Source organism: Cajanus cajan, chromosome 2 (assembly GCF_000230855.2).
Source record: "Cajanus cajan strain Asha chromosome 2, NIPB_CcT2T_4, whole genome shotgun sequence".
Lineage (NCBI taxonomy): Eukaryota > Viridiplantae > Streptophyta > Magnoliopsida > Fabales > Fabaceae > Cajanus > Cajanus cajan.
The window spans coordinates 10,778,495-10,801,281 of NC_138518.1; the positions used below are offsets into that span (position 1 = coordinate 10,778,495).

At 28.4% G+C, this 22,787-nt stretch overlaps 1 protein-coding gene across 1 annotated transcript; it reads left to right on the top strand.

Moving 5' to 3' along the window:
* The first annotated feature begins 662 nt into the window (after positions 1–662).
* Positions 663–16,167, top strand: LOC109788068 (agamous-like MADS-box protein FUL-L). The gene is made up of 9 exons (XM_020346704.3): positions 663–809; positions 931–1,128; positions 8,936–9,011; positions 10,190–10,254; positions 11,485–11,584; positions 11,732–11,773; positions 13,415–13,456; positions 13,563–13,684; positions 15,788–16,167. The coding sequence occupies exons 1-9, from the start codon at positions 745–747 to the stop codon at positions 15,897–15,899; spliced, it is 822 nt and encodes a 273-aa protein (XP_020202293.2). The 5' UTR covers positions 663–744; the 3' UTR covers positions 15,900–16,167.
* Positions 16,168–22,787: the final 6,620 nt, after the last annotated feature.

The window sequence follows — 22,787 nt, forward strand, 5'->3', positions numbered from 1 at the left end:
AGATATTTTATTAATAAGAATTATAAGGATGACAACAAAATAAGAATTTAAAATATATGCATATTCTAACTTTTATCATTATACAAGTAGAAAATATTTATTAACTTTATCAAATATTAATCTTTATAAAAAAATTTGTCGACCATATTTAATGAAATCTGAATTTTTAGTCACGTTTTTTTCATTAACATAATTAAAATTTAATATTTTAGTTCCAAAGTTTAATTTCAATCTCAATCGAACTTACTACTTATGTGATATACTACCTCTTATTTCTTATATAAAAAGCTATATATGTTTATTGATTTTGCAAGAAATATTTGTTAAATTTGATGAATTAAAAGGAAAAGAAAGTGAAGTAAAGACTTAAGGGAAGAGTGAGAGAAAGCGAGTGGCAAATAACAGAACACACCAATGGCGAAACCAGTGTTGTTCTCGTCCGCATGTATGGAACCTGGTCCCACAACCTCGTACGGTTCACTACTGTCACCATCGGATACATCAACGACGTGTCTCTCTCCAACAATCCTCCATCGACAACGCATCGTACCCACCCAATCACCAATCGACACCGCATTGTACTAACCCCAAACCTCGTTGCTCTCTCTCTCTATTTCTTTTTATTATTATCATAATTTATATTATTATTATTATTATCCTTCTACTTTTCTTCTCCATGGAAACTGTCTACACTTTACAACCCCTTAGCACACCACAGAAATAGAAAGATACCCTACGCTATATATGCCAATTCATACGCACCCACCACTTTCGCTTCTGCTTCTTTTCCTTCTTTTCTCTTCCTTTAGGTATTCTTGCACTCTCTCTCTCTCTCTCTCTCTCTCTCTATTCTCTTGGCTCCTTCTAGGGTTTCCTTATTTGTGTGCTGTGTTTCCTTCGCTTACCTCTCTACTCTCTTAATTGGGAAAGGTTGCTGTTGAAGATGGGGAGAGGTAGGGTTCAGCTGAAGCAGATCGAGAACAAAATCAACCGCCAAGTCACCTTCTCCAAACGCAGAACAGGATTGCGCAAGAAGGCTCATGAAATCTCTGTCCTCTGTGATGCTCAAGTAGCACTCATTGTCTTCAACTCCAAAGGAAAACTCTTCGACTTCTCCTCTGAATCCAGGTTCTTCTCTCTCTACCTTCATCTTTTCTTATACTACAACGTTATTTTTTTTTATTTTTTCTCTCTTTCCTTTTTTGCAATCCTACGTTACGTACTTCCTTAGATATGTGTATATATTTATATATACCTACGTAATATGGTAAATCTCTCTAAACCAGTTATTTAATTATATATTCTTTTTACTTCATTTTTCTTTTACCTTTATTTTTTACTCGCTCTATAGCTTGCTGTAAAGTCAAACTGAAATATTACTCTACGAGGTTTTAAAGTATTGGTCATAGATGCAGTTTCGTCACTGTCTTCGATGTTGCAGGAAGTTATGAACAAAAAAGAAGATTACACGTTGACTCTAAAAATACTTTGACATTACCATTCAAATTAAGCAGACTATTTTTAGAACCTTGCTTCTCAATTTTTGGCAAAAAAGATGAAATAGTGGCGTTCAGACTTCCTAGTTTGTTCTACTTTTTTTCATTTTTTTTTGTCTTATTATGGTCTAATGCATATTACCTTTACACAGACCAACCACTCATATATAATGGAACTATGGAGGTTTTATTATATATAAATATATATTACTTTTTCTTAAATGTGTCTATATATATATACTTTATAAAACTCTATAGTTCAATATACTTTCTAGTGAAGACAGTGCGTTTACCGGCTCAAAAAGATTTAATATGTCTTATTAATATTATATAGTATCATGCTGAGTGAGTTATAATATGTTGCATATATTCTTGGTACCTGTGTATTTATATATTATATACTTTACTATGTAATTAATTTGTCTTGTTAGTTGTTATTTCTTTATAAATAAACAAATCCACTTGCAAACAAAGAATATTGACAGCATCCTAGAGCTCCAGGTTATTTTGACTGCTGTTGCTGTCTTTGCTTTTGTATAGAGAAGGGAAGTTACATATTAAATAGTATATAATATAAATTGTGGGAAGAAAAAGTGAAGAGGTTTGGGATTTTTTGCAGCATTAGTACCATAGATTGAATATCAACTATTATTTACACGTTACATTTTTATAATATTATTCTTTATCCCTCGTATCATCGATTTGTGTTACACTTCTCACTTTTCCTTTCTTTCTTAGTTCTCCTTTGTGCACAAAAAAATGTGTATATATTTAGTATTCAAATACAGTTTCTTAACTGAATAAAGGATTCTGTTCTTCTGGTTCGTATACAAAAGATGCATAAGGCGTGCAGATTGAGACACTTTTTCTTACGCAAAACACACAAACATACACATGTATATAAACAACCAATCAGTATCATTTTATATAGTAATAACGTTTTGGCATAAGAAGCATTTCCCCACGGATCTTTCTAGATACTCGTGAATTTAATTACTATCATATATTTTATGAAAATTTTAAAGTTTAATTTGTTATCATAATTATAACAACTAATCGTTGCACCAAAATCTCCCATATCTCCTTAATTATTAAATACGAAAGCAAGCAAAAGGTTAAATGTTGTCTATTTTTAAACACGTTTTGTTCTGTTTAATTTTTCAAATCCCGAAAAATAAAACATTGGATCGTCGGAATGTTGCTAGGAAGCTTAACAGACATGCCATAAGTGGATAAAAATGGTTTTATATGTGATTATTTAGCAGTTTGGTATACTTTCCTTGATTAATCAAATTCTGTAATACATTCACCATTTCTAATAGAGAATTGTTATAGTCTCCGAAGGAGATTCCGAATTATCTTCCAAATAATTAAAATATTAATATTTTTAATAAATTTATTATAAAATAATTATTTAATTTAATATTTTATTATTTAAATTATTTTTTTAAGAATTCGGAACACGATTCGGTGGATTCATTCGGAACCTCCAACATTTTTCTTTCTAATAATTTGAATTCAGAGAACTTTGTCAATATTCTAGCGAAATATGTGTACCTAGCTTAAAACATTCTTGGAAACCGTGTCAAATATTAGTTTTTGGTTTATGATTGGAGCAACTTTGTTTTTGTTGCTTGACATTGGTTTCAAACGGACCAACTCAAAATGAACCATCTTTAAGTCACTTGAAAAAAGGCTGGTTCTAACCCGTATTTTTATTGGGTTACAAGTTCCAATTCAAGCTGTAGTGGGTTCGTGAGTTGAGTTGGATTAATTCATTAATCCATTAAACAATTAATATATTTTTTTTATTTATTTATCTTATGTTTTAAAAAAAATTACTATCTAATAAAATTATAAAAGGGGAAAAAGTTATAAAACTCATAATGAATTAAGTTATTCAAATATTTAACTAGATGTGTTTAATGAGTTTATCAACAATAATAAAATAAGTTCATTAACAACATTAAAATAAGTGTACAATGCATATAAATGAGTTTATTAATATATAATAATATAATAAGTACAAAATATAATCACAAATATCCGTAAGTCTTAATAAATAAATGAACCTTAAACTTAAAAAATCATAAATTAATGCCAATAGCTAAAAAATGAAAGAATAATTTTAATCTAACTCCATTTAATCCATTGGGTTAAGTGATTGATGAGTTTGAGAGCTGAAACTCAAGTTAGCCTATTTAAGCAAGTTATACGACTTAACATGTTGGGTTAAACCCATTTTAACATCATTGGGCTTTTCATATATCCTTGACCTTGTTCAATACTAATAAGATTCAATTGAGTATAGTGCCCTTGGTGTGTTGGTCGTTCGGGTAGGGATGTTGTGGTATAAAAAATGTGGCAAAATATACAACATACAATATTCAATAATGGTGAATATTTTTATTCTTCTCCTTATACGTGTAACAAATACAACAGAAGAATTACTTTAAGATGAACATTTAAAATCAAAATTTATCTAAAATAATAAATAAGAAAATAATAAATCTTTAATTTTAAGATGAATAATTAAAATAAAAAATCAATTAATGGTCACTTGTATCCACTAATTATCAATGTTCATTATTCTCATTTCTTACAATAGCTAAATATTTTATAAGAGTAGTTCCCAAGTTATGTAAGGTTCTTGTGTTGTAGGTTTCGGTTTCAAATCTAGAGAACTGTTTGTGTTCGTCAATATTCTCAACACTGATGATGTTCCTAGAAACGCATCTAGTGCACTAGGTCTCTTTTTGTGTGGGCATATATTACATAAATAGCATGTCTTGTATTTTACGGGGTTCCTAGAAGGTATCTCCTTGAACACTGATGATGTTTATCTACCCATAATAGGATGAGTTTGGGGTCAAAATAGAATAGATATGAAGAAAAAAAATAGAAATACTACCAAAAAAATAATTGTCATGTAGTGTAGTGACACTTGTTTAAAAATGATATAATATTTATCATTAAAAATTACTTTTATCTATATTATAGATATAATATATATAAGTATAATGTTAAAAAATATAAATATAAACTATAGTAATACACAAAATATGTTATTGAATGTTATTTAAAATCAACATTAAAATTATGTATAAATATATATCTAACATATTTATACTTATATATATTATATTTATAATGATACTTTTTGTATGTTTATATAATATTTGTTTATAGTGAAATAAAAGTGATACATAAAATAAATGATGAAATAAAAATTGAAGAGAGATAAAATGAAAATGAAAGGGAAGATAAATGGAAAATAGGTTTTTTTCCTGACTCTTTCATTTCATTTTATTTCATTTGTTAGCTCCTCTGTGAATTTGGCACCCTTTCTCTTTCATACACAAAGTTAGCTGGAGTGAAATCAATGGTTCATAAAAGACCATGTATTAATGAATTGGAGTCTGAAATTTTAATATCCCCTACTAACTGCACCTTTATTAATTAATCAGACAGAAAAAGAGACATAAATAAGTTATTATTTCAATCTTTCGGAAAGTACGTTAGCGGGTACTGATAATTAATGGTTGGGGGGTTGTGTGTGTGTGTGTTTGGTTTTGATTTATTAGAGAATGCGGAAGAAAGAGAATCAAAAATTAAAAAAAAATGTGTTAAAGGGATAATTTAAGTAAGATGCTGAATCACTACTTCAACTCATAAAATTTGTTTCTTAAATACATGGTCACAAGTTCAAGCATGTAGTTGAGAATTAGATCATTAAATCCTCATACTCCCATACAAGTATAGAAAAATATCTATAGAGAGAACTGAGAGAAGCAAACCTCAAAATTTTGATAAATTAGTCCTTTACTTTGGTCCAAGAGATAAAAAAAAAACATGTGGCTCCGAGAAATCATGTATGAAAAGATCACCTGAGTTTTTGGTGTGGACAGAAGATGAAACATTGAAAACCTTATTAAGTGGCACGTGAGGCAGTAGCTAGGTGGCCCTCTTTGAGAAAGGTGCAAGCATGGTAAAGAGAGTGTTCTTCACAACAACACTAACTGCTTCTGCTCAAGGGTGCAGATCATTGTCTGAGAAGCATTTACGTGCGTGGAGGGCCCTCTCTGCAAGGCAAACTGCATTCCTTCTGTTCCATGTTCTTAAACAACGCGTCAATTGCATTGTATAGGGTTAATTCTTCTCTATTAACTCATCAGTCACCACCACGTACATTAAAACTTTGTGTATAAATCTGCACCTCCAACTACTACAGTTCGGAGGGCCCTCTGTGGCTCAGCTCCTTGGAGGTAATCTACCTTTGTTGATGCTTAAGGCACTGTTTGGAGGTCGATTCTATTATGCAGAAATTAAAATCATGTTGGGAGGGACTTTAATGTTCTGAGTACTACTCCCCTCCCTTTATATGGAAGGGCAGCTTTTGCAGCATGTTAAGCTCTCATTTAAATCTTCGTACATGTGTAGGCATAATAAGACAAAAAAATAAAATTAAAATTAAAATTGTGTACATGATAAATGTTTGAGAGATACTATTTGACACAGAAATTAGCAAGTGGTGTAAGAGTTAAGACCATTAAATGTCCATGATTATATAATATATATTTAAATTTATTAATTTACAAGAAAAAACTATTAACATTTGATTATGTGTTATTAAAGACCAGTTAAAATCATCTAAGTCAGAACTGCTTAATGATTTTTCTTTTTAAACACTCTTTTACTAAAAAGTTGGTGAGTTATACGCCATTTAATGAATCTCTCTCATTATTTTGTAATTTTCATAAGTTTTTACTAAAAAAAGTATATTAGAGAATGTTGTTGCAGTTACATAATCATAATAAAATGAATTTAGGAATTTAATTTCTATCTGACATCAGTATAAAATTTATACTGCCATGCTCAATTAATTAAAATATATAATAAATCTAATTTTAAGTAGTTAGTTATTGCAAAAGTTATTTTTTTTCATATATAACAATTGTATTGAATAACATTATACACAGTGATGTCCTCATATTTTAATACAAACATTCTGTAAAAAAAAAGAAACTTAATGTAGAAAAAAGTGTAAAGTATAACCGGATTGAATGAGATATGGTGGAGAAAGAAAGTGAGAATAAAAAAAAGTGATAGATATATTGAAGATACTATTGAATGAATAATATAATATAACTAAAATATGAAAGAGTTATACTATAATTTTTTATAATATATTTTTTTATCTCTATTATATATATATATATATATATATATATATATATATATATATATATATATTATCTCACTTTTTGTTTTCTTTCTTTATGATAAAAATAGCATACATATTTAATATATAAATATAATTTCTCAAAGTAATATATTATTATAGCAAAATATTAATATAATAAATATCAATAAATTATTGTTGTTATATTATTAATATTAATAATATAAATGGGAAGTTTAATTGCCGTGAACTTCCATATCTTAGTGAGAGAAATTCTACTGTTGCATCAATTTGGTGGAAGGATTTGTGTTAAAGCCAGTGGCTATAATAGTGGTTTCAGTTTTACTCTGGATTGAAGAGAAAGATAAGATATGGGAAAAGTTGTAAATTTTGGGAGGATGTTTGGTTAGGACTTGGGAAGAATTTGTCAAAACACTTAAAGGACTTGGGAAGAGCAAGTTTAATGGGGGCGTTTTCCTAGTTTTTTTTAAATTATTTTATCTGATAAAAATATACTGATTACAGATTTGGGCAAGTGGTCAGATATATATGGTGCTTAGATTTTCTCATTGAAATAAATTTGAGTGGGGTTTGGTCTCTTGACAAGCTGCGTCTTATACGCCTTAATCTAGCTAGATATATTTGATTCAATACAAATTTTCTCCTCAATCTGATTCAGTCTTTCACAAATTTGGCAGCATTTAAGACTCTTTTAGTTTGGAAGAGTATGAGTACTCCTTCCAAGGATATAGCATTTTCATGGCCATTTTTAAATTGTGGATATACTAGACACGTTTCTCGAGAAATATAGTATAATATAATTTCAACTATTCAGCAACAAGCTTTTTGAAAATGGGCTAGTTGATGTTTGGTCTTGGGCTATCATATATTGGAATCCTTTTTGAAAATTATACTTTTGATGTCAGTAAGGAATTCATCTTAAAGAGGAAAGTGATGAATTATGATCATTAAATAAAAAATCAGCTATTAATTAAATGATTAAATGCATGCACTTGTATACTAAATTATATAGTTGTTTAAATTTCAATTATTGATTTTTCTATCAATTAATGACTATAATTCTACATTTTTCTACCTAAAGTAATGACAAATTCTTCAATTTCATATGTATGATGTGATTAAAGTTTAATCTATTCATGGTTTCCGTTCTGTTGCTAGTTGCTACATTAATCAACTCTCTCTCTCTCTCTACAATGGTGCATATCATATAATCATTCATGTGTATATTCATTGGAGTATTCTTTGTACTCCCAAGAATGAATTTTTCCTTTTAATTAGAAATAATAAAATAAATGACGCATTTAATGGCCTGTTTGGTGAATGGACATATAGTTTAGGATTTTAATTTTGTTTAGTAAAATTGGAATTACTTTGTAACTATAATTTTTGGGTTTCGAAAACAGTTCAAGCATAGAATTATAATTCTGAAGAGAATTTCAATTTTATTTGATTACCTTTAATTAAGGATTGTCATATATGAGGTAATGTTAGCTCTCAATAAACTATTGACGAGAGTAGTGGTAGAAATAAAAAAAAGGGGTAATAATAGTAAATGTGAAAAAAATAATAATGATAACAATGATAGTGTATTAATAACAATCATAATGATGGAGTATGAGATATAGAGTAGTTTACAATGCAAGAAAGTGGTTAAGAATTATGATTAGGAAGGACTTGGTAATCAAAAAGGTATTAATTAAGTTTAATTTTATTATAAATATATAAAAATATGCATTAAAATTATGATTTCATATATTTATTTTTCCTACAATGGATTTTGGGTTTGGATGACGCAGGAATGCTCCTTATTTTGGCATGCCATGTGATGGAATAGGCATCTGATAATTGTTACCCTGTCGTGATGTTATTGTTTTGTACGAAATAATCAGGTTAATCGGTTTCATAGTGCAACATGTTTGGTAAATTGGTCAAAGTTGCAGAATGTTGGGAATATGCCGAATTAGGTTCATAGCCTAAACTGACATGTTAACTGGAGTGTACACTGCCCCAAACCTAGAAGGTCCAGTTAAGGGATTTTCTAATTATCTAAGCTGAGGTCACAAAAAGCAAAATCGATCAGTTTTTTTTTTTTTCCTTCTAATTTTTCTAACATATTTTTTTATATATTTATATTGTAATTTTATAGTGAATATCGAATAATAAACTTTTGAGTAGTTAAGTTTTTTTTTCTTCTTTTAATTGGTTTTATTAATGTTCCTATTTGCTTGTGTAACAGCATGGAAAATGTTCTGGAACGATACGAGAGACATGCCCATTTAGGGCAACTCGTTGGAGATGGTGATGAATCACAGGTACCTTCGTCGGACCATAGCTTTTATTAATGCTTTTGCCAACTAAATAATGCATCACCCAAAACCATGCATACCCCTCTTGTGCATTTCTTAGGATTTATATTCCTCAATATGTTATTTTTTTATTATTAATGAAAAATATTATTAAGAGGACGATGAAAATCGAATTTAGATCTTTATGTATCATAATCTTCAATTCTTTTTTTTTTTCCAACTACTTTGTTAATCCTAATATTTTATATATTGCATTTCTAATTCTCTTAAATATAGTTAATTCATAATTTCTTTTTTCATTTTCATTTTTGCAATTCTTATCCTCTTATTTTTAAAATTGCTTGATTTTGTCAAGGATACTTATTACACTATTAAAAGAAATGCAATTTTTTATTTTTAATATTTTAAAAAATATTTGAATAAGAACTATCAATATATTTTGACATACATTTGCTGAGTCCCAACCAAATAGTTGCTGCAAATTTGAAATGACATAAATATTTGAGCTTTGCCGTAGTCATTGAATTCAAAATACCGTAAGAACTCAAAAAGTGCAATGAATGAGCACCCTTATTGGAAATCTTCTAGACCTTATTTATACCATGCACCGAGAGCTTGCAAGATTTCTCTTTAGATACTCACGTTATGCATAATGAAGGACTAGAACACAGGAAAAGACAGGTTGTGTTTGACGTAAACTAGGTCTGATTTTGGCATTAGCTAGAAAGATGGTGTAAATAAAAAAATAATTAATGAAAAAGCATAAAAATTGCAAGCATATATACATAGCTAGAGTCTAGTCTATAAGATTTGAGCATGATTATGCTTCTAAAATCTTGTTCACTTCCAGGGCATCAATTTCCAATGCGCTTGAACCTCCAAGAGTGGGGGCCAACAGTTTGAATGAAAAGCAAAGAAAAAGACATTGCATGTATATTGTATAGTGCACGTGTAACGTACTAATGCCAAAAAGATATATATGTATTCACACATTTCACAGGACCTTTATTAATAGATTTAGTTTCATAAATATTGCTCAAAATCGTACAGAATAGTTATCAAATTTCGTTGGTAAAGCCCAATCAAAAAAATATTTAGCTTGTTTCTGATTAAGTTAGTTCCAAATTTTAGTGTGTATGCGTATATATTATCATCAATAGTAACTCAAGATCATTTTATTGTAGGGAAACTGGTCCTTGCAATGCTTCAAGCTCACCGGAAAAGTTGAGGTCTTAGAGAGGAACTTAAGGTACATATATGTGCTTCAACCATATTTTTTTTTTCCAAAATCAAGAGCTGATTTGACACCAAGGTCTTTTTTATGCAACGGTTTCCTTGGTTTTCCTCTTCATTTCACATATAAGCTTAGATAAAATATTATATATATATATATATATATATATATATATATATATATATATATATGTATTGTTTGTGTTATTTTCTTATTAGAAATAAAATTTTATTTTAATACTATGCGTAATTTAAGATTCCATAATTGGAGAATAGCATTGGATGGAAGTTTTGTCCTTACATATTGCACCTTCAAATTAGTCAATGAGTAATTTTAAGTTTTACTTCCATCCTTTCAGATGGTTGTGTCAAATTTCTTTGGCCATGAAAAGTGTGAGCTTGTTTTTTAACTGGGGCAAATGTAGACATATGGAAAGGATTAGCTTTCACCGTAAAAAAAATATTACATATACTATACAAAATATAAAAGTGTTACTATAAATATAATATATTATTTTTATTTTTATATATATAAAACTTAATTATTTAGATCACCAATATTAAGAAACATAGTGAATTTAGTTTATAATAATAAATTTATCATATATATATATATATATATATATATATATATATATATATTTTCTCTTTAACCTATTTTTATATTACTTTTTTTTCTAATTAATATTTATATCTCTTTTAATTAATTAGAGTGTATCATATATTATTTATTTCTCTAAATTAATATTCATTTTTCTTCTAACCAATTAGAGTGTATGTTCTTTAAAGAATTTATAATTAATACATTTTTATTATTAAATTAAGATAATATATTTTAATTATGAATATTTTAGACTAAAAATAATAAATATATAAGATAATATAAATTTAATTTTATTTAAATTAAAAAAAAATTTAAGTTAAACCTTATAAATAAAAATGAATGTCGTTTATAAATATAAATATATCCGACATATAATTATACATAATTTTATTGTTAAATTTTGAATAAAATTTAAACATAGATATTCTGTATCATTATAAATTATATTTATATTTTAATAATATATCAATATATAATATATTTATAATATCTAAAAATAATTTTTAATAATAAATATTATGTCATTATATGATGCATGTCATTATTAAATAATTTTTTTTTAATGTTTAGATGCTTCAAAACCATTTAGTTTTATGAAAATTAATAATTACAAATATAGCTTATAATATGTTCAATGTATAGGAACTTTGTGGGACAAGATTTGGATCCCTTGAGCTTGAGAGAGCTTCAGAGTTTGGAGCATCAGCTTGACACAGCTATAAAGCGCATCCGAACTAGAAAGGTAAATTGCTGCTTCATCATCCGCCAAAAATTAGAAAATTAAAACACGTGGGAAAATGCATTTTGAAAATTAAATTTGCATTTGCATATATACCATTTTTTTTGTTGCTGATAATCTTCGATTAACCGATCATTATGATTCTTGCAGAATCAAGTTATGAACGAATCCATCTCATATCTCCAGAAAAAGGTAACGGGTTACTATTGGATATTCTCTTAACATTTGTCAGCATTGGAAAGTGGAAATCAATATAAAAAAAACTCCATGCATGCACTATTGTTCGTGTATTTGCGTATACATGTTTTGTCCTTTGTGTATTTGTAGATTTCGAGTACGGTTAGATCAAGTTAATTATCTGATATTAGCTTTGTTTTTTAATCATTATTGAAAATTTACTTGGGTAATCTAATTAATAAAGTTTTTGAATTAAAGTTCAGCATAGATGAAATTTTAATTCAAATTAGAGAATAATTTCAAAAACTTTTAAAAAGCATTCAAATTTTATTCTTATATTTACGTAGTGATCAATAAGTGCATTGAATAATTTGTGGTTAATTAAGTTCATTATAATATTTAGTCAAGAAGTATCGTGTGTGTCTATAACAGTACTTAATTAGCAATTCGTGTAAGGCTAGAAAGTTCAATAAAATGTTTCATATATTCAAGTGTGAGTGCTCAATGGTATCCTAAGCTACACGTACGGTTTTTGAAGATGAATAAATGAATAATAAGACTCCCAAACTCAAAAAATTAGCTGCGATAATTGGTTTGTACACTTGAAGGAATTATTGGTTCAAAAGACAAATTAATATTAAGAGAAGGTTAGAAAACATAATAACATACCAGAAAACATATTTTTTCCTAACTTTGGATAACTTTTTTTATTAGAAAACATTTAACATATACATTATTTTCTCTCCTATCTAGATTCAATTTTTTTCATCACGTCACTTATCAATTTTATTATATTTTCTTGTTCTATTTTTTTAATCTCTCCTCTGTTTCCATCTTATCTCCCACAAGCAAACTTCATGAATCGGTACGATATACAGTCTGACATTGAGTTTCATGTGAACTGACGTTAATGTCACTTCTTCAAAAGATAATATGTACTAGTTTGATTTGAACTTCCCTTTGGATGACATAATCTCCTAAAAGTAATTATTGGATATTGCTTTATTTTCTATTTTCTTTCTTCTTTGACTTTATTTTTTTGCTACTAAAGTTTGTTAAATTAATTTCTCCTTGTAATCAAAGAGTAGTTCGTTTTCTTTTGATTGCAAAATTCATGTATAAACACAATTAGGAATAAAAATACAAGTTTCTGGTGTTATCAAAAGAGGTACACTAAATTATTATTTTTACTCAGAATATTGAAGTTTAAAAGGTTGGAGGATTTTTCGATGTTTGGAACATACAACATTTACCTTAGAGAAATGATTCATTCTCCGAAAATAGCTTCTGAATTATCTTTTAAAATGTTAAAATATTAATATTTTATAATAAATTTATTATAAAATAATTATTTAATTTAATATTTTATAGTTTAAATTAATATTTTATTATTCAAAATAATTTTTGAAACTCTTTTCAGACGATCTATCATTTTTCTTAGAGAAAACATTAATTCTACATTTTGATCCCTACACTTAAATTTTATTTTTTTGTTGCTAATTGAAAAAATTCTAACACTGAGATAGCTTTAAAAATCAGTAGGGATTAATGTTGTTTCCAAATTTATGAAAACAGTGTTGGATATTGTGACTAAATTCATAAATTAACCTACAAATTTAAATATATCTATATAACTTTCTGTTCTACATGTGACAGGCAAAAGAATTGCAAGAGCAAAATGGCAAGCTTGCAAAGAAGGTAGAGACTATATATATAATATGTGCCACCAATTTATGAGTGTTCAGTAGACAAGAAAGGATGAGAAAATAAAGTTAACTTTAATTTCTTACATTTATGATTATAGATTAAGGAGAAAGGGAAGGAAGTGGCTGAACGTGCAAACTGCGGGCAAGAAACCTTAGGTCTAACATGCCCTCCAGAGTTACAACCACAACAAAGAGTACTAGTTCCTTCTTTATCAATCGGGTATTTTTCTCATCTCTCTTCTATGCATTAACATCATGCATGCATTACATGCATGGATTGGAACAAATATTTTATAAATATTGTTACTGCCAAGTTGAAATGCATTGTCTGTTTAAATATGATCCATCCAGCATTTATGTTTTAATCAAGGTTCAGCTGGTACATACAGATTAGTGCTCATTTGGTTTAGGAATTAATTTGTATAATTGACTTAGCTAGATGAAATTGATTTTGAGTCACTCAATCTGACTGAAATATGGATTAACAAAATGTGTTTTTCATTTGAAAGTGAAAAGGTTGAATTTGTAATATTTAAAACCAATAGGAGCTTAACTGGTTTAATCAATCAAATCATGATTCAATATTTTTGCTGGTTCAATTCTGCATATAAGCTATTAAAGTACTGGAAGGGACATTTGAATTGTCATGTCCCACTCTAAGATTTTAATTGCAAAGATTACAGTCGAACTAGAGATACTAAGTTGTTAACCTAACTAACAAATTAAACCCCTTTATTATTAAAAAGGTGTTATAGGGTTTAACTCCTAATTGTGGGGTGCGTTTTAGAAGATGAAACGTGAGATTCACTAGAAGTAAATGAATTATATAGTTCAATAATTTCATAATTTGTTAAATGATAACAGAAAATGGAGAGATTCTAATTCAGTTGCTTTTATAGTGTGTTATATATAATAAATTTTTTAGTACAAAATTCGATTCTTATAAATATTTTTTTTTTAAAATGACAACAGAGATCAAAACCCAGTGCCATGGTGATATTATTATTATTATTATTATTATTATTATTATTATTATTCTATGAGAAGTGCCGTGGTGATATATGTAGTCCCCAAGTAATTTAGACAACCTAAGAAGATATGCAGAAGTTCATTGTTTTAATTTTTTTTTATTTGTGTTGCCAAATATTTGAATTAATGTAAAAAAACATTTCAGGATAATGGAATGAAAAACAAAATTTTACACACATAATTAGATCCTTATTAATTTTTGGTAACAAGTCTGTTTCTGTTCAAGACTATTTCTGTTCCACCCACATCGCAAATATCCACATCAGTCCTGTTTAAATGAATTTTTCTGCAAAGCCTTATAAGATCGAGGAAAACGTAAAATGATAAAGTCAAATAAATTTCGCCCATATTAACTTATGCATACATTTAAACTAATTCACATTTTAGAGAAATTTTTTTTTCATTTAGTTTAGTGGCCAGGTGTATGTCTATATGTATATATATACATTATGCTTTCCAAACATCTGCATAAAAGTCTAAAGTGTTTCGGTGGTCAACTAAATTTTCATTATCCATTATTAATTTGCGAGTTAATCACTTATACATTGTCAGTGTAAAGTTTTTTTATACCGGCAACCAATCATATATTTAAATAGTATCATGTCAGTTGTTTATTTAATGAAATAAAAATAAAATAAAATAATTTAAAAAATATGATTGGTTGTCGGTATAAAAAACTTTACACTAATAATATATGGATGATCAACTCTTAATTTGCACACCATGTCATCAATAACTTTGTTGCATTTTTTTATGCCTAACCCACGGAGAAATTCGTCCAGCCAAGTTGATCAGTTTATACCAAGTTTGTGCCGATTTTGACTTAGTTTAATGATGTCATTAGCTAAAAGAGCTTATGTTAATTAGCATTGGATATAACACATATAAACACACTAATCAACAGCTACACACTATCCCTTCCATATCCCATTTCTCCTTTGCTGTGTATCAAATTTTTAAATTGTTTGAGTAGTTTAATTAGTTAATTATTCACAAAATTTTATGTTTGAACTTATATTTCACTGTATAAATGCATTAGAAAGTTAGCAACGTACTTCAATAATAAATAAAAAAACGTGTTTTAAATGAAATTAACTCACATAGTACTTTACTAAAGTAGCTATATTCAGCATATATACATGCATAGAACCGCATAATTATAAGCAACCTGCACCAAATGTATGCTAGGGTCTACACTCTGCACCATAATCAGTAGCTAGGACAATCTTATCATACGTACATAAATTATATTGTTTCACATATTAAAAAAAAGAGTGTCAAAACAATGGTGCAGAGAGACTTTACGAGCAGCAGCACCTCTGGTGGAAGTGATTGAAGCACGAACAGTTCCTTGTACCACCACCCTCAATATCCCACCATGGATGCTGCATCATTTTACAAGATAAATCGCATGCATGACACCGTTATGGTTGTGATATGTATGGTGCGTGTTCAAAGCATAAACCACGTGGCCTATATCTATTTATGTATGTCAGAAACAGTGTTATGAGTTCGATAACTTTTCATTCTTGTATGTCACGTGCCCTTCAAATTTGACGTTTGCCAAAAAAGCATCATAGGCGAAGGCCACATAATGCAAGTGGATAATCTTGCATGTAAATGACATGCTCTACTGATTTTAATCAATGGAAACATGCAGTTATTTTTGGCAAATGGTTAATGATGGAACTTAAGAAAATGTCATATGATGGAACTTGTAATACAGTTATAGGCATATATACAAATTAACATTAATTGCTCATTTCGCGGTAACGAAAAACACCTACAATAATGCAAACAAAGTAAAAGAAGCTTGTGTTTAAAAGGATGACTAAAATATTGAGATTTTTTTTATTTTGTCGTTGTCATTTTTTATATAATTGTTTTAAAAAAAAGGTAAAAATTAATTGAAAATATTTTCTCAAACTAAACAACCTCTTAAGTTTTGAATCTCTTTCACAAGCAAATGGAGAGAAAATGCGGTGAATCTAACATGGTAACACCAAGTATGAAACAAAATGGACAAGGAAAATTATTTTATACCATAATTTATGAATTAGGATAATGAATATATAATAGCAAAAACAAAGCTATCATTAATTAAAAGACATTTTCAATTTATATAGAGACAGTTACGTTATGTATAAATCGGTCGTAAAAAAGTGATGTAATACAATACAATAAAAACACTCGTCATTCCAAGTTTGGTTTTGATCTAAAGAATTGATGAGATATATAAGATGAAAGAATCAATAAAACATTTATTCCATTATTTAAATATATTATGATGGAATAGAACAAATTTTCTCATTCTATCACATTCCTTGGAAATTGAAAAGAAAAATTATGATTAAAAAAATGATTAGAATAGATTTCACTGATTTTCTAATATATTTTGACAAAATGAGTGATGCACTTGTAAAATGATTTTATACCATTATTCACTCATAAATCACTATTTATGATAAGATGTTCACTTTTATTAAAAATAAGTAAAAAATTATACTAATGATCATATATGATTAATTAACAGTGTAAAAATAGATTTACATTGTGAATACATCATCTTTAAACTCAAATTTTATCCTTATTTTACTTTGAAACATAATACATTTATATTCCATTTTAATATCAAAATATTAATTGCTAATCAGCTTTTTTAATACCAAAGGTTTAAGTTTTTTTATGGAAAAATACATAAAATTCAAGAGAGGATATCATAGTAAAAGTCTTTTTTATTTTTATTTTTTTTATATATGTGGAAATCTCATTAAGTACTAGTACAAAAAGGGTAATTTACGTCGGTTATTTTAAGTTTTTTTACGTTAAAAAAAGGTCCGACGTAAATGCGGGAGACGTAAATTTACGTCGATTGTGATAGCCAACGTAAATTTACGTCGGACATTCACAAGAGCCGACGTAAAAAAGTTGTAAACCAAAAAAAAAAAACATAACACGTCGTTCTGCTTGGAGATCCACCCAAACGCGAAGAATTTTCTACTTAGTATTAACTAATATATTAACAAACGATGATCCACCCAAACGCGAAGAAGAAGATAATATTAACTAATATATTAATAGATCAATACATACATTTATTTTCAACATATTAGCTAATATATTAAGAAAGGATTTTCCAAACTAACCTCAAACGCGAGCCCAATACAATCGGTCAAAAACTCAAGAACCACCCAAACACGCAAACGTACACTCAGATGCGATACACTCAAGCGAAATCTTAACTTAGAAGACTCGAATTGCACATACACTCAAAATTCTCTTGTTTAAATATTAACGCGCGCGAAAAAATTTGAAATTTGTAGATATTTTACGTCGGACCTCGTAGGGACCGACGTAAATTGGAAAATTTACATCGGACACAAGCTATATCCGACGTAAATTTTTTTTTTACGTCAATCCCTATGAGGTCCGACGTAAAAAACTTGATTATAATTACAAAAAAAGCTACCACGTTTTTTTAACGTCGAATTTTTCTTTGTTCGACGAGAATACAGTGACGTAAATTACCTTTTTTCTACTAGTGAAAAGAGAGTGGATTTTGTCTAAAATTTTCAGCACACAATGACCAAAGCTGAATGATATATGGGGTTTTCGTTTTATCATTTCAGCCTTAACTTTTAAATAAAAATAAGTTTGCGTAGATTATGAAATACACACAATTATGAGGTGAAACTCATCAATCATATCATTTGTTAATGTATTAATTTTATTTTTAATGGTAAATAATTATTTTGTCAAAAAAAAAAATTCTCATCATCCCCATCGTCAACTTCAATCTCCTTCTTTGACATCTCTCTACTATCATCTTTGTCTATCTTAAACTCCTTCTTCAACTCCATCAACTTCAATCTCTTTATTTGACTCTATCAACCCCAACAATGATAATGCCTTCAGCCCTTGAGGGCATCGTCCCCCCTCCCTCCTTTGATGATGGACTCCTCAAGATTGGTGACAAGATTGTCACTGCCAAAGAGGAGCTCTATGGCTTGCCTATAGTGGCATCTCTGTCATCAACAATGATGTCTTTGTGATGGATGCCAAGGTGAAGAGACAGGGTTCAGACCCCGACTCCAGCGAGGAAGTTGCATGAACGAGTAAAAAATAAGCAATGGTCATTGGGGTTAAGTCTATATATGAAAAAATTATAAACTAATAGAAAGAACTTTTAAAAATCAATTTATACATAAACTAATTTAAATTTTTATAAAAATTTATCTCGTTTTTTCCTCTAAAATATTTCTGAAAAAATTTATTCAAATAAATTTTATATTACATCTAGACTTCAAACTATTTATTTTTAAGCATGGTAGTACTCTAAAATTATTGGCTAATAGAGAATCCGATTAACTTTAACAATAAATCAAGAAATGTTATAGTTCATAAATATTTTTCTAAAAATTATTCAAAATTTAATTAATTCACATGATTATGTACATTTCCTAATTAGTAATAACAAAAGTGTAGTTGGTTGGATCTATTATTTACTTTGCTTGAGTTGTTGGCCATCTGTCGGATGGACTTCCCCTTATCATTTCAACCTTAAATTTTAAAAATAAGTATATATTGTTAAAAAGAAAAACATAAAATAAAAAACTAAATTGTGAAATATAGGGTAACATAATTAAAAGACCAGGCATATGTGAAGAATTTGTTAGTTGACAACTACTAATCACTTTGTACTCGCCCTTCTCATTATCAATACATTATATTTTCAACTCATTATATTTTTTCCAATATTTTCTTTTCTCTTAGTTTTGAACATGAACTCCAACATCTAGCGATTTATGTAAAATAGTGCGTACAAGTGAAGGACAAGCTCTACCTCATTATTAGCTATTTTATTTTTTATTTTAAGTTAAACTTAAACTCAAATTTTATAAAATTATATCAGAGTCTATACTATAGTAGTTATTGCTAGGTCTATTAAATAACTTATTATTAGGTCGCCTTATGTCTAATTTTTTTAAACTTCACACTTAATATTTTGAATCCTCTATTGTGCTAGACCCTGTTATGGATTCTGGATATTTAATTAGGGGATGCTGGCAAACAACCAAATATTGATCATGTCTCCAAAGATGGAGATAGTCCAAGGGTGATTTCTACATTTGGTGCCACTGCTGTTGCAGCAAAGCTTAGGACTCATGCTGTCTCAGATTCTGCTCATGGTCCATCTACTTCAACTAAGAAGGGAATTGCCAAAGTGGCTGCATATCTGACCCTGTAACCTTTAAATCATTCTGCTGTCTTGCCTCCTGCTAACTTTTCTGACCAGGTGCAGATTGAGTCTTGTGGTTTATCACAACAACTTATTAATATAACAGCTTTGTCACAGTTTGACACTTCAGTCCAGAAGTGGATTTGATTGGCATGCTCATGAAGAGGTTTAACCTTCCCAGCCAGCAGCTCCCAAAGGTCAGATAAAAAAGAACAACCAATCAACTCATAATTTGGTGCCTAAAACTTGGTCTAGAGCGGCTAAGTCCACCAAATTTTCATGATAGTTTTATTGTGGTTCTTTAGAGGCTTCTTTCACCAACCTTTGTCTCTTTTTTGATTTGTATTGATTTCTTTGTCCTTTATTACTTTCTTTTAATTTTTCCTGGTCTTGTTGTATTTTTTTAGTGTTAATAAAAAAAATGTTCAATCCTCCGCATAAGAGGAGTATAGTTTCTTCTTCTAATTGAGTTTAAATTCATAAGCTAATTTTTCTTCTTCTATCATGTCTTTAAATATTCAGTCTTTTGTAAATTTACTTACAATTTCTAGATACCTAAGCTTTTTAGGCACTTGAACTCCAGATTTTCTTATATTTGCTCCTAGGAGTATAGTTTCATTTTTTTTACGTGATGATCTCAAAGCCTTAAAACTGTAATACTTTTTGTTACTTTATAATAAATCCTGTATATAATTTGAAAAGGGTTAGTTCTTTTATCTAAAGTTTTATCCGAAGATTTCGTATATAATTTTATTGACTTTGAATTAATTGTACTCATTTTTTACATCCATAAAGAAGATTATGTAGCAATTGGGAAAAGTTTATCTGTCGTGTAAATTGTTTTTCATAACGATTATAACAAAATCCTGAAACTTTTTTTTTTTAATCTGATATATTCTTTTTTCTTTTTTTTGACGAGTTTAATCTCATCTTAATAACATAATTATGCGCATATTAAGCCCAAATGCATAAAATGACATGCTTTTGCAATATGTTTATCTAATACTTAATATTCTAGAATATGACTAACTTTATTAGCTTTTGTTCCAGTACAACTATATTCAAGCATCTGATTTCCTTCGATGACTATAAATATTGCTGCATATAAACTTCACACTTTTTTATTACAAGTATTGACCAATTATGTTATTTGTAGTTCGATTGAATTAGTTTGACTTTCTTAATCTTGAGAGGTTGATGGAATATCTCCAGACGATTACCTTACTACTAATTATTAAAATTTTAAATTTAATTCACTTAAATGTTACTTTTTAAAAGAAACTAACCACTTAATTTTTCTTTCTTAGTGTCGCATGTACGAGACTACTTCTAGTTCTAACTTGGCCAACAGATTTACTATGCTGTTTAGGATTTAATTACCAAAACCACTAAGTTTAGAAGCTAGCCAACGTCCTATTAAGGAAAAATGAGTAGCAGAAATAAACGAGATCATGTTCTTGTCACAATGAGAAAATTTTGAGAAAAGTCTCAAATAAAAACCATAAATTATATATACATTTGCATATATAATCAAATAAAACTTGAGTTTTACTTGTTTTAATTACAACAAGAAACAATAATTATTATAAAACCGCAAGATTGAAAAATTAATATGATAGAGATTAATAAAGAAACTAGAAATTAGACTTGCAAAAAAGAAAAATATATAGAGAACTTAATTAGCAAGAAATTTATAAAACTTGGGCAGCAATGGAAGGTAGTAGCTTTAGAATAGAAGAGATGCAATAACTTAAGGAGATCTAATATAAGAAAGAAATTACTAAATTTTATTTAAAAAGAGAGAGACTACAATCCTCACAAGCACTCACGAGAACTTGAATACTTCAAAACTTAAGTTCCACAACCATAGAACTAGAAACATATATACAGTAAAAACTCTTTAAATAAATACTCGATAAATTAATAAACTCTCTAAAATAATAAATTTGTCCGGTTCCGATTTGGGCCAATGTAAAAAATTGAAAAATTCGATAAAATAATAAGATAATAATTTTTCGGGAGATCACTTTATAATTTTCGGTCTCAAGAAAATCATAAATTAATAATTCATAGAAACTGAAAAAAATATATTACACTATATTGAAATATGATTCAATAGTTGTCTGTTTTCCTTTAAAGTTCAAGTCTATTTGGAGCTCATCTCTAACTTTTCTTATTGCATCCAATAGCTCAGGTGTTGTATTTTTGTTCAAAAGTTACTAATTTACATTGAGTCCCAAGGTTCGCGTTGCAATTCTAAGAGACATAGACTAATTTGCCTTTTTATTTGATATGTACAGTATAATTACTTAAAAACTCTTTAAATTAATAATTATTAATTTATCAATAAATTAATAACTCTCTAAATTAATAAATTTCTCCAGTCCTGACATTATTAATTTAAAGAGTTTTTACTGTAGTAGAACAACAGAAATCTCACACACAATAACCTATTATTTTATTTAAAAAGACTGCAGATTCCTTGTTATAGTAGTCTTGGAAATGATTTTTTGGCTGGAGATTCCTTCAAATGCAGTCATGGTTGTTGCTACTGTCTTTTTGGTAGATTCCTTTCAGTATGTCCTTTTGCCATATTCCTTGTAGTCTTGAAATTATAAATTTTGGCTTCTTTGTCTTTGTTTTGGATTACCGTTACATGTTTCTCTCTATCTACAATTCTAAAATACTTGTCTTTAACCTTTTTAAGTGTCTTGAATAACTTAAACCTTCAATTTTTTGAAAACTCCTAAAACTTAAAATTATAATTGTCCCATAATATATTTTGACCAGTCAAATATGCCGTAGCAATTAATCATCTTCATTGCTTTGAAAATACTTGCTAAATGAGACCTTTATCTTCAAGCTCTAAATGCATTGTTAAACTGACCTCTTCTAGCTTTTCTTGCCATTCTTTTCAGGTGGTAGCAGCTATAATTGTCACTATTTTTTGTTTTCTGCTAAAGCAAAGCTTGATGTTGTGATTTTGTCCCATATCTCAATTGAGACAATTTTATCCATTCATCAATTTTTTTCTTTCTTGACCAAAGAAGCATCA

Excerpts from the sequence above, each read along its gene's own strand:
- LOC109788068 (XM_020346704.3), top strand. The coding sequence starts at position 745 with ATGCCAATTCATACGCACCCACCACTTTCGCTTCTGCTTCTTTTCCTT. Across the intron at positions 810-930 it reads CTTCTTTTCTCTTCCTTTAG|GTTGCTGTTGAAGATGGGGA; the intron begins GTATTCTTGCAC and ends TAATTGGGAAAG. Across the intron at positions 9,012-10,189 it reads GAGATGGTGATGAATCACAG|GGAAACTGGTCCTTGCAATG; the intron begins GTACCTTCGTCG and ends ATTTTATTGTAG.